This window comes from Rhagoletis zephyria, unplaced genomic scaffold (genome assembly GCF_001687245.7).
Source record: "Rhagoletis zephyria isolate East Lansing unplaced genomic scaffold, Rhagoletis_zephyria_1.1 Rzeph_scaffold_01497, whole genome shotgun sequence".
Taxonomy (NCBI): Eukaryota; Metazoa; Arthropoda; class Insecta; order Diptera; family Tephritidae; genus Rhagoletis; species Rhagoletis zephyria.
This window is the reverse complement of record NW_016158581.1, coordinates 1-12,623: the sequence shown is the minus strand read 5'-3', so window position 1 is coordinate 12,623 and position 12,623 is coordinate 1. Positions and strand designations below refer to the sequence as shown.

Here is a 12,623-nt window from a genome sequence, read left to right as displayed (position 1 = left end):
CATTTTAGATGACAGCGTATGGCGCTGCGGGGCGTATACGTTACACACGCAATTACCGGTATATGATAGAGCTGGAAAACTATCGATAGTCGATAGTCACAACCATCGATAGTATCGATACTATCGAAAATGTCGACACTATCGATAGTTTTGATTAAAAAAGTCCAAAAATTAAACATAACAATTTTTATTGAAAATGAGATCAGAATTGCTAAAATAAGTATGTCGATATTTTTGTTAAGGAACAAAAGTTTATCAACGAGTTTTGGATTCAAGCAGCATCTGCGTTCCGAAATATGTATGTTACTGCATAATGCATGTATGAGTGAAAACTATTGATAGTGTTTACAAAACCATTGATGTTTTCGATAGTCGCAAACCATCGATACTATCGATAGTGCCGTCGATAGTTTTACAGCGGTAGTATATGAGTGGTTAGTTTTGCTTTTTTTAGTAATCTTTTTTAAGTTTTCATTTAAATACAAGTTCGCGATGGAATCTCGTTGTTTTTACACAACTGAACTGAAGATAATACATTTTCTAAGCAAAATATGGACAATGACAAATCAAAATTATATTTACAAATTAAAAAAGTGGTTTATCTTTTAAGTAATTATGTTTAACGCGACAACGCTTACTACGAAACGAACGCAACAAGTGCGCAATCACATAAATATTTATTTGCATATGAGGCCATGAAAACCAGAGTACCAATTTTAAATAATAATTAAATCATTAAAGGCAACCGAATTAATGGCTTTTATAATATGTGTGGCAAAATGTAGCAGTTAGTGCGGCTGCCTGTTGCTCCATCTTACTTCATGGGGAAAACTAAACGCGGGTTATTCTGGTTATACCCAATTCGTTTGCGGATAGTTCTCTACTTTTTTTTGCAAACATTTAGTTTGGCTACTACGGCTATTATGGAAACATAAAGAAATGTCATGCATAAAAATCTATATAAATATGCTTGACTACTATAAAATTCCTCAAACAATAATATTTCTTGCAAAAACGCTGGCCAAATAACCTACAATCATATCGCACAATTGGTCCATTTCAAAAGCTATTCTGTGTTAAATGTTATTAGGAGGAGTTTTGCTTGATTTGAGTAGGATGTGTTTTATGTTAGTACACGATTTTCTATTTAATAAAAATATTTCCCTTTTTCTTCTTCCTCTTTATGGTTTTCTTAAACAACTTAAAATAAATCCCTTTTTATTCGCGATTCTCTTTACAAAGCAATCAGCCTGGTCTTGCATTGGTGCTCTGCCCAAAGTTCTTCAAGCTGCGCACGATTACTTTGCCTTTCCGATGGCGGTGTGTTATCTGCTGATGCGTTTGTCGGGGATAGTACGCCTGTCTGCAAAGAAACAATACGAGTATTTAAAATTTTCAGTTCATCAACAATATAGCGACACTACAAACCTTCGTTGCTATCTTACGTGGATCGAGATTTAAGCCAATATTTTGCATACCTTTTGCCAATTTCGATAAAGGACTCACCACCATTGTCCGCGATAAGGGACTCGCCAATTGTTTTAATTTAATAGTATCACTTGGCGCACTACCTAGTGGCAGGTTGAGTTCTATGGCTGCTTCACTGTTTGTATGAAATCAAATGAATATTGCAGGTTGTAATCTTTATTTCATTTGATATCTTTAATGTTTGTCTTTTATAACATCTTTAATGAGCAAAGATTGTTTGCAAAATATTTATGTGATTGCTACAATGGTTCATAAGGCACAAATCGCAATTGTTTTACTTAATGAGTAAAGCCATGGTGTACATATAATTCATGCCAAAGCCTAAATTATTTTAGGATATATCTAAATTAGGTATTTTTTTTTCTAAATAAAACCAAGAATAGTACTAAACGATATCATATTCCCTTTGCAAATTGAGCAATCAATGAATACACATATGTATATAACCATACATAAACGATTATACATAGGATAACTACAACAGACTTCGAGATTCGATTACAACAATAAATTTAGCTGCTAAATGTGTTGTCTTAGCACTAAAGGCAAGAAACGTTCTTATAAAAAAAAATTACAAAGATATGATTATACAAATATACATATACCAACTCAAAGCTTCCATCTAGCCACCAACAATGGTAATATTCATGCTCATCAACAATAAAATACCGACCTGGTACGCTCTGCTGGTCCATCGTGCTGCTGTTCGTCACCGTCGGCTTGTACGCATATTTGCGGATTTGGCGTAATCGGTCGTACAGGTGGTGCGTTCTCTAGCAGCCCGGAGGGCATTGTGACATGGTCGGTAACCGACGATATTGAAATAGTATAAACATCTTCACTATTTTTAGCCATGCTATCTTTTTGCATTAAACAATCCATATTTTCTGCTGAAGGTTGTTCGCCATCTTGCGTGTTGCCCATTACAATACCAACGGAAGGCAAGAAGTCATTTTCATTGAATCCTGACTTTCCAGCTGCTGCGTTGGTTGCGGCGATTGCCAAGTCTACATCCGAATCCAGTTCGGGCTCATAAATGCTGCTGTCATTCTCATCGGTATCGGTACTACTATGTGAATTGCTTTGGGCTCGTCCAACCGAAAACACTGCTTTTTCAGCTTCCACCGCTTGATCGATTGATGTTTGTGATTGCCGCATAACCTGTGGGTTTATTTTGGCTAATTCATTCGTTTGCTTTTGTGCGTTTGAATTTATATTGGAATTTTTATTTTTATTTGGATTGAGAGACTGTCCCAATTTGGAGAATTGGCCAGCAACATTAGATATTGCTTTTGAACTAAATTGCACGAGTTGGGATTCGGAGAGATTTCGCGGCATACCCTAAAATATATGATAATGTTATGTGTGTTAGAAGGGGGTATTGTAATACACTTGCCTTTGGTACGTCAAGCAATGGATTTCTACTTTTGCGCCGCTGCAATACGCCGCCGGTGATGTAGCGTACATCGGTTTTGCCGATATTATCTAATGCTATGCGAAACATCTCAACGATGGCCATGAGAGATTCTGTAAACAGTAAAAAGAGCCGAATTAGGTAAATGAAAGTTCAAGTATTTTCATAAAATAAATCTGTGTGTGTAAGTCTTGCTAATCTGGCCTATCATTCTTACCCATAACTTCCTCCTGTGTCTTGATCACATAAACCATATTATTGAAGAAGCGTATGTTGGCCGAACGAAACATATGGAAATAGCCGTCCACACCTTCCACACTGTAGTTCAGGCGCAAGCAGAGCAGCGCTGGCGCTGAGCCTTGAAACAATTTGGTCTGCTGATACATGCCTAACTCGATCAGCGTAATATTTTGCAACTGAACCTTTTCGAAACGTACAATTTTATCCAAATGTGAGTCATATTCGGCAACAATGTAGCAATCGTCTGTGAGCAGCAGAACCGTGTCAACGTCCGTTTCATTAAGATCACCCGTACTAGGGGTAAGAGTTCCAATATTAGCAAACCAAAATAAAAAAATATGTACAAAGATTTTATTAATATATATGTACTCACGTCGGATCGGCATCGATGAAGCCCCATGAGCCCACTGGATATTGTGCTGAACCTAGCAGCAAGCGCCGACAATCCTCCACCAACAGCTTGGCTTGTTCGGCACTTTCCAATGCATCTGTTTCATCGGGTGCCGCCTGTCCGCCCAACGCGTTCAGTGACTCTGCAGAAACTTGATTTCCGAGCATAAGATCGATGGTGGCTTGACGATAAGAATCTTTAAAACGCGCGAGATAATAACTGAAATTCAATCACAAGTAATAAAAAGCATTTTACAAATGAGTAAGGTAAGTGTGTAAAGTGTATGCGGGCAAAAAGAGGAAAAATCGAATACAAAGCGCATGCAATCAAGGGGTGAATTTGTGCTTTAAAATTATAACCAAAAAATATAAAAATGGAAAGGCAGTAAACCAAACTCCAAATAAAAATCAAAACAAAAATACCTTTTCAAACGATAGTAGTAAGACAATGGAAACAAAAGGAGCAACAAAGTTAAATAAAGAGCGAGTTTTCGACTTCTTTAGTGGCTTATCGCGAGCGGCGCACCTTGCGTTTACGATATTTTCCAAAAAATGTAATTCCGGACCGAGCACACCGGCGTGATAGTAACCGCGTGTAGGCGCCGGTGTAGACGGGCAGAGAATGTGTAGTATTGTCTTCATAACTTCATCCTCTTTCAATTGATTGGCCTCGACCAGCTTGCCTTGCATTAAATCAATTATGCATTGCCGGAAGGAATCAGCGAAATTTTGTATGAGGAAACTACGAAGAGCGAATGTTTAAAGATATTTGTTTAGAAATTACGCACTGAGTTGTTGTTTTTTATATTGGCTTAGTGTAACGATTTCTTTGTTTAAAGTAGAGAAGTGTGTTAAAAATGCACAAACTGTTACTAAGAAATTGAATTAAAACAACATAATGAAAAAAAAACAAAAAAAAACACATAACTGTGACAGAGTGCGACACATTTTTTTTAAGAGATAGAGAGAGAGAACAGAGAGCAAGTGTTATGGTACTCGAGTTGGCAGATGGCAAACAGCATAAATTACAAATAAAAAGTTCCAAGTTGCGCCCGTAAATTACTTAAACTAAAAACAAACTGCAAAGTAATACTAGCAACTTATTACGGGAATCTTAAATTTAAAAGGCATAACAAACAAAAAACTTAACTGACCGATTTGCTGAATTCATGCCGTCTTTCATCATACCGCTTATCTTGCGTTCACCGGTTCGCGTATAATCGCCCTGTAAACACAAGAAAATAAAATTTAATAAAATATCAAGGACGGAAAATATTTTCTAAAACCTTCAGCGCATTTGTGCCCGCATACTGTCGACTAATTATATCGCCATTGTTTGCCCACAATATCATAAACGGCGATTTCAATTGCTCTGGAATGGGTGAGTATGGTGGTGATAAACCCAATTTAACTAGCTGTGATTCCAGCACAGCCTTGCCTATTGCTGTCTCTACGACATTTGTGCGATCCAAGCAGTCCATACAATTAACACGAAATACTGATTTTTGATTACATATAACACCACGCTGATCACGCCAATGAAAACCCATAGCGCCTGCTTCGGGTGCAAGCGCTTCAATAAGTGCGGAAACATTTTCAAAACGCATACCGCGACTGCAATTGATAGAAAAAAATATATATATTAATCAGGAATAATACGAGGCTCATTAGATGTGCAGCTACTCACCAGTAATCATGGAAATCGAAAGTAACATATATTAAGCGATCATTATTGTATTTTATCACATGTCTTGCATAAGCATCACCAATAAGTTTCTCCTTGCCGCTTTGCTCGACCAAATTGACAATACAAACACCATCGTATAGCGATATTTCTTTGGTAAAATGTAGTTCGAATGCCTCCTGCGTTTCTTGCTCGCCTGTAACGAGATAGACGAATGGAGTTGATATTTTCAAACAATCACACTTGCCGCTTACCCCTGTCCAGGCGTGGTGGTGGCCTGTATTTATAGCCGGGTTGACTCCAATAGACTGGTACCGAACCGCGAATTTGCGTAAAACTCAAGTGATGATGACGAAATGACAATATTTGCTCGGTTTCAACGTAATTAGCGCAATCGCCCTGTTCATCTACGCCCCTTCGCTTATATCTGCAAACAAAAAAGGAAAAAAAGAAAAATATCTTACAGCTTTATTACACTCAACTCAAGTAGGAGCCAACATCTAAACACTTACCTCGTGCCCGCGCGATATCGTGACCGGCGCGACACTAGCGCCAATGTTAAGCATTCATTACCTATCACGCAAGGTTCGACTTGCACGAATCCTTGTATAATCGGCAATACCCACGTATTGTCCTACAACAAAGAAAATTTCAAGCATTTACATATTATTAATGCAGTAATGAACGGATGCCAACTAGGAAAGTTTATATACTTTGGAACGAATTTCCATCATTCCTTGTCAATTTTGGTCTGAAGACATACCAAAATTTAAATGGGATCTCCGAAATTCGATCCAAAAAAGATCATACTCCTGCCCGGTCGGAAGCATCAACAATAAAAAAACAAGCTTACTTTAAGTTTCAAAATATCGGCAATCATATGCATATTCCAAAAGAAACGCTCATCGTATTGCCGTTTTTGGTCGCCAGCACCACTCTGCCGCTGCAAATTGTTGGTGATGTCGCTGTCGAAACTAAAGTAAAAGCTATCCGTTTCATCAAAAATCTTATGCAGCTCCTCTGTAATGCGCTTCGCAATGCGCAACGGATCACGTATGCCCACAGAAGACTTCATTTGATTGGAAGCCAACGCGGCGGCTTGCTGGGTGGTATTCTTAATAGTGCTGCCGGCAATTTTGACAGCACCCCAAGTTTTATTCATTAGTTGAGCACCCTCAAAAAGTTTTGTCTTGGCGACAGGGGTGTTGCCGGTGCTGCTTGTAGTAGAAGCATTCGACGAGGGTGAATGTGTGGGTGTGCTGTTGGCGCTCCTGTAAAAAAAGATGAAATTTTGAAAAGTTTTAACTATTTTCTGATTTAGTAAGAATAATATGTCCCTTAATTACTTGCCTCGAGTGCCGGGTGCAGGAAGTTAATACTGTATCTGGTTCATCAGCGCTTAATATGCAAATCGATTTGATTTTATACACAAGACTGGGTGCATGAAGAACGCCAACGGGTGTAGCTTCCTTCACTATCACCAAATGCGGTTCGTATACATTTGGCAAACTAATAACGCCCACAATGCCATGTGAAATACCAATACATTCAATATCATCCACAGAAGAGAGGTCCCAACCTGAGAAGATAAAAGCGAAATTCATTAACTGATAAAATTAAATGGAATATGTAAATTTAAACACATTTAAAATAAAAGCTTGTAAACACGTTATTTATGACGTAGTTTCAACGCGTTTTCAGTACCTAAACTACCAGCCGTGAACGTACTGCTCGTATTGTGTACCGAATTACGAGACGAGCACTACGTTCAGGACCGTTATAATCCGAAATATGTATTTTCATGTGACGAGTTGCTCTCTCAAGACTGTTACGGTTCGAGCCCAGATTTTGTTATGTATCATACTACGAATAATAATCTTAAAAATTCTATATCAGTATACACAAACACAATCACTACGTGTTCATTACAATTTTGACGGCTGTTAATTTTACTTATTCAATGTTACGCCTATTTGTTTATTTATTTTTCTTTTTAACCAGTCGCTTGTGAGGCGGTAACCAGTTGTCGCCTTTAATTAAAGAGGTTTACCTTTGTTGTTGCTATATGTATAGTTATTACTACGTAAATATTTAAAGTGTAAATTTAACATTTAGGAGAGAGAAGTTTGCACAAGAAGCACATTCACTCACCCCATACAGGCAAAGCACAATTTTTGTGCCATTAACCTGCCTGCAGGGAATCAAGGACAATGTATAGAATGATAACCAAAGCACACTAGCACATACTCGTTTGCTTAAGAGCACTTAAATGCATATGCCACGAGCAGCAAAAGCATGTAGCTTAGATGTGGATAATGGCTAATGGAGAACATAAATTGGTCATAACGATTTTTGCAAATCTTGTTCCCTTTATGCACCCAAATGCAAGTAGATACAACTTTCCGACAAAAATGTACAGTGCTTGCACTTCATATTGCTTATCCCCTACGCATGTACGTATGTATTATGTACGCATGTATATCCCGTGCCAAGAACCAGTTGGTTTTCTGGCTTTCTTCCAACGCAGAAATCTAACATAAAAAAAAAAAATGAAAAATAAATTTCCCTCTGCACAAGTATTTGCATTGGGACAAAAGACCATAGAGCAAATATTAACTATTATGGATTCGCATTACAAAGACTAGAGTGTCAAGAGTCATGGTCAAGTGACTCATATGTATGTATGTACATATGTATGTAGCTGTGTCAACACTACAAAATGTGGTAAGTGGAACATGCATGAAATGCACTAAAAGAAATGCAGCATCCCAAAAGATAATTTGGGTAGGCCTTCCTAAGTAAATCCATTCTAAGAGGCCTACCCAAGAAGGGCTGAAAAAAGTGTTTCTTACATGCCATCTAGAAGGGTTTATCCATTTACAATTTACGCGAATGCATAAATTTATAATAACATAAACATATACATATATAAATTTTCTTATATAACACGTAATTTTTAAGCAAAAAACAAAACCGACTTCAACCGTTCCCACGACAGTCGGGTCTACGTAACCGGAACGACCCAGATAGATATATATCTGGCCAAGGACTGCCACCACTCCAGCAACACTCCCCAAAATCTCTTTGGGGAATTTGTATGCTGTTACAACAACAACAACAACCGACTTCAACTCTCATATAAAAATTTAAGAGTACTGTTGATTTCTTCATGATCCAATGATCGATACTAAACCAAATTAGTATGGGGCCACCTCTGAGTTACCAACTGTCCTTTAAAAAAAGAATTATAGAAATCAGTTAACGTGGTCCAACGTTATGCGGTAACATACACAAAAAAATATATATATATGTATACACTATATTCCCACAAATTGATAACATTCTGTTTTTAGAAGTCGGTTAAAAACTATTTATTTTTCATGTTCTTGGGTATAAATATAAAACAAAAATACTAGATAAAATTATTCATTTCGCGTAGACAGTAAAGTAAGTTATATGATCGAAAAACATTTTAATCAAAACCATGAACAAAAATTTGACCCAAAAATATAAAAATAAAAACTGTTAAATTTTATGAGGAAAATAAAAGTCCACATTTAGCGGTTAAATTTTGATTTTTATTATAAAGATAATAACTGTCCCTTATGCAGTCTTGAAGCTAAGCAGCATAAGTTGATTTCGACTTTGACTAAGCAATATGTTTATCGAAGCCTTTGATAGAAATGAAAGATTCATTAAATATACATGCAAATAGCGCTACGTATCAACACGGACGCGTAGAAAGGTTAGATGGAGCTTTATTTTGAAAAGAACTACTTTAGCATACTTCGATTACATATCTACTAACTTTTAAAAATAGAGGATTTTATGCTGACAATTTATTTTTCCCAAAAAGTGCATATAAAATATGTATGTAAACATGTAATGCGCAACGTTTGTTTAACACTCGTAAACCTGCAAGTAAGTATGTAGCCGAGTTAAAGGTGAATAAACTCAGGGTTTAAACCAAAATAAATTGTCATATATGTATGCACATGAGTCATAATGTGGAAAAAGATGTCACAGCATTATATGTAAATAATACCCAACGACTAGCTTTCAATATCCAAACAAGTGTCGACATTAAGCAGTGTTTTGTAATTGTATTGGCTGGTAGAACCATAGACCAGCAACCTTACTCCTAAAACAGATAAGTAATTATAATTATTATATGTAGTAAGTACATTTGAACGTGCACGCTGCGGTGGGGGCAAAATATGAATACAATAACAAACGACTGGAAAACTTCTATTGTGACAAAAATGAATGTACTTTTCGTGCGCTCAAATCAGCCAATCTAAACGCAAAATGTATATTTACACCCTCTCCACAATGCTTGTTTTACGTTCATGGAAGGGGAACCCTAACAAAGCATAGTCAGATAAACAATAGTGCCTGCCTTCCTAGCTATAAGCGACAGCAGCATGCGGAATTGAAGGTCGCCTCAATAATAATCAGAATGATGCGGGGGAGCGACGGCCATAAACGGGTAAAACGAATTGAAGAAATCCTGATTTCGCGTGTAATTGTAATATGTACACATACATATGTAAGTATATTAATCAATGGAAGTTTCATTAATGCGCATTCATTGACTCCAAGCCTAAATGCAATGCGTTATTCACGGAACGCCTCCAAAACGAGTATGCTTATCAATAAAGTAATAATTGATTGGTTTACTACTTTACAGGCTAATTTGTTCATATTTACCTGCTTTGATTGTAAATTCGGATGTCTTGCGATGCCACCACAAACTCTTCTCGCGTTTCACGAAAATGTAATAATTATCAGTCTGGAACACTTCCATTTCAACCACGCCCAATTTAAACTACACTATTCTTAATTCAATTATTATGTATTTTCACTTTTATCCCTTCAACAAAGAAGTTTTCCTGGAATCAGACAGTCAGAAATTTTAGCGAAACGCCAGAAAAAATTGCTATGAAACTGAAGTTAGCTGAAATTCAGTAACATGGCGAAATGCCAAATATCAGCTGAGCACCAGAGCTGTCGTATCTAGTGGAATTTTTCCACATTATCTATTAGGGTGAGGTGAAGCTACGGTCCCCACAAACTTTCTGAATGAAGTTTCCCAGAACGTAAATACCAAAGAACGCAAATCTACTAAAAGCAAACGTTACCAAAGAAGATAAATTTATAAGGGGAACTCGTTACTCTGAAAATGTGCCGCGCTGATTTTGACCGTATCTGAAACGTTTGCAACAGGAATTCGTCTCCGTTTTGACTCTGTCCGCGGCAGATTTTTTATTTTCGCCTTGAATACGGAAAACAGAAATCGTTAAATACTTAAAATAAATATTTAAAAATAAAAATTAAATAAATATTTAACGTTCTCTGGTTTCCCCTTCTTTTAGATTTACCAAAGAACGTTCCTAAATCGTTCCTAAATAAAACATGCCACATCAAAGAGCTTAAATAAAAAATAACGTTATCCAACACTTTTCTTCAGCCATTAGGAATTGCACGCAGATAAGAAGAAGACCTATCAGCTGATGCATGCAAAACAATCGGTAATACGCGGATTTTTGCAGCAGTGATGGCATTGAATAATTTAAAAAAGTTTCATGTTTCATTGAAAATTTTAAATACCCGAGGATTATTGCGCTCACTTAATCAGTCAATTCGCGAACAACCGCAAACAAGAAGCTATGGCGATGAAAACAACAACAACAATAAAGGAAATTCGCAGGACTATCGAAGAAAGTCTTGCAGATCCAGCTTCCTGCCAATTGCCACTATTACTGCAGTATCTGCATACCTAGCATACGATCACAGGAAGTCTATTATACCACATGTGTCTGCTTTTACATTGCCCCCACTGTCTGGACGTCGCAACCAATATAATTTCCTTGCGGACGTTGTACATGCATGCGCACCGTCAGTGGTGTACATAGAGATAAAGGACATGCGACAGTTTGATTACTATACCGGCAAACCCGTCACGGCTTCAAATGGCTCTGGATTCATAATCGATTCCGATGGACTCATATTGACAAATGCCCATGTTGTCATCAATAAGCCACACACAATGGTACAGGTAAGGCTAAACGACGGACGGATATTTCCTGGCGTAGTGGAAGATATAGACCAAACATCAGATCTGGCCACAGTGCGTATCGATTGTAAAAATTTGCCAGTAATGGCACTTGGGCAAAGTTCTACACTGCGTTCAGGCGAATGGGTTGTGGCGCTGGGTAGTCCATTGGCATTGAGTAACACAGTGACTGCTGGCGTAGTTAGTTCAACACAACGTCCCTCACAAGAATTGGGGCTAAAAAATCGTGATATAAATTATATACAAACGGATGCTGCTATTACATTTGGAAATTCGGGCGGCCCACTAGTGAACTTAGATGGCGAAGCTATTGGGGTTAACTCAATGAAAGTCACCGCAGGAATTAGTTTTGCCATACCCATTGACTATGTTAAACTATTTCTTAAAAGAGCTGCAGAACGACGCAAACAAGGTGTCAGCAGGATGGATTATCCTGCCAAACGCTATATGGGCATAACAATGCTGACACTAACTCCCGACATACTCTTCGAACTAAAAAATCGGACGCAAAATGTACCCAGCGACCTGCAACATGGCGTGCTTGTGTGGAAAGTAATCATTGGCTCGCCGGCGCATACGTAAGTATTTTTTTTATACATAAATATACGTTTGTTGATATTTGCAAGAACATCTTAAGTCTATCTTTAACGTACAAATATGCCAGTTGTTGAAAACAAAAAAATTTTAAAAGGGTGTGAATGGCGATAAAATAATTTAATAGGTTTGGTAGAAAAATTGAGCAAAGTTTCAACTGTCAGCGTATATCAAATAAACTCTAAAACTTACTTGTGGAACGCGTATGAGTAACTCGAAGTGGTTTCGAGTAGCTTCTGTATTCTTCATATATTAATAGGTTTGGTCGACATATGCTATTTCGTTTGTCCGTTAAAGACACACTTAAGTTGTTCTTTCAAATGTCAAGGCACGATATGACTAAATAGTTATTCCTTTTATATTCAGTGGCGGTCTCTATCCTGGTGATATTGTTACGAAAATAAATGACAAGGACATCAAGAACTCGTCAGATGTTTATGAAGCTCTAGCTGATAAAACAAAATCGCTCGATATAACCATTTTCCGTGGTATGAAGAAAATGACCGTAAAGATTGTGCCTGAAGATCCTTAAGAACGGTTTAGTATAAGACACTGTTGCACTTTACCGCAAAAGAATTTTGCAATGTTCTGGTATGAAAAAACCTTCAAAGTTTAGCCGCACTGCCTACAGAAAGCCAGCTGCTAAAAAGCCGCCGTAAGAATTAGTTGATATTAGATACATATAACAAAAAAATTTAATTTAAGGAAGCATTTCATGTAAGAAAACAGCCAAACTT

At 37.3% G+C, this 12,623-nt stretch overlaps 2 protein-coding genes across 5 annotated transcripts in view; one reads left to right on the top strand and one right to left on the bottom strand.

Moving 5' to 3' along the window:
* sp3 (phosphatidylinositide phosphatase spermathreecae) overlaps nucleotides 1-10,167 on the bottom strand; it is a 96,209-nt gene extending 86,042 nt beyond the window's left edge. The window contains exons 1-15 of one of the 4 annotated variants that reach the window (XM_017617799.1): nucleotides 9,927-10,167; nucleotides 6,567-6,795; nucleotides 6,070-6,487; nucleotides 5,729-5,850; nucleotides 5,471-5,643; nucleotides 5,220-5,412; nucleotides 4,819-5,146; nucleotides 4,687-4,757; nucleotides 4,059-4,274; nucleotides 3,516-3,752; nucleotides 3,120-3,436; nucleotides 2,885-3,015; nucleotides 2,162-2,829; nucleotides 1,429-1,603; nucleotides 193-1,363 (exon numbers count right to left, since the gene is read on the bottom strand). In XM_017617799.1, coding sequence (XP_017473288.1) covers nucleotides 1,235-1,363; nucleotides 1,429-1,603; nucleotides 2,162-2,829; nucleotides 2,885-3,015; nucleotides 3,120-3,436; nucleotides 3,516-3,752; nucleotides 4,059-4,274; nucleotides 4,687-4,757; nucleotides 4,819-5,146; nucleotides 5,220-5,412; nucleotides 5,471-5,643; nucleotides 5,729-5,850; nucleotides 6,070-6,487; nucleotides 6,567-6,795; nucleotides 9,927-10,023 — 3,504 coding nt within the window. In that variant the 5' untranslated portion in view covers nucleotides 10,024-10,167 and the 3' untranslated portion in view covers nucleotides 193-1,234. Of the gene's footprint in view, nucleotides 1-192; nucleotides 1,364-1,428; nucleotides 1,604-2,161; nucleotides 2,830-2,884; nucleotides 3,016-3,119; nucleotides 3,437-3,515; nucleotides 3,753-3,955; nucleotides 4,275-4,686; nucleotides 4,758-4,818; nucleotides 5,147-5,219; nucleotides 5,413-5,470; nucleotides 5,644-5,728; nucleotides 5,851-6,069; nucleotides 6,488-6,566; nucleotides 6,796-9,926 lie in introns of those variants that run through there. The other 3 variants (XM_017617797.1, XR_001847727.1, XM_017617798.1) reach the window with 3 other exon arrangements.
* A 540-nt stretch (nucleotides 10,168-10,707) lies between these two features.
* On the top strand, nucleotides 10,708-12,623 carry HtrA2 (HTRA2-related serine protease). The gene is made up of 2 exons (XM_017617805.1): nucleotides 10,708-11,870; nucleotides 12,253-12,623. The coding sequence occupies exons 1-2, from the start codon at nucleotides 10,774-10,776 to the stop codon at nucleotides 12,416-12,418; spliced, it is 1,263 nt and encodes a 420-aa protein (XP_017473294.1). The 5' UTR covers nucleotides 10,708-10,773; the 3' UTR covers nucleotides 12,419-12,623.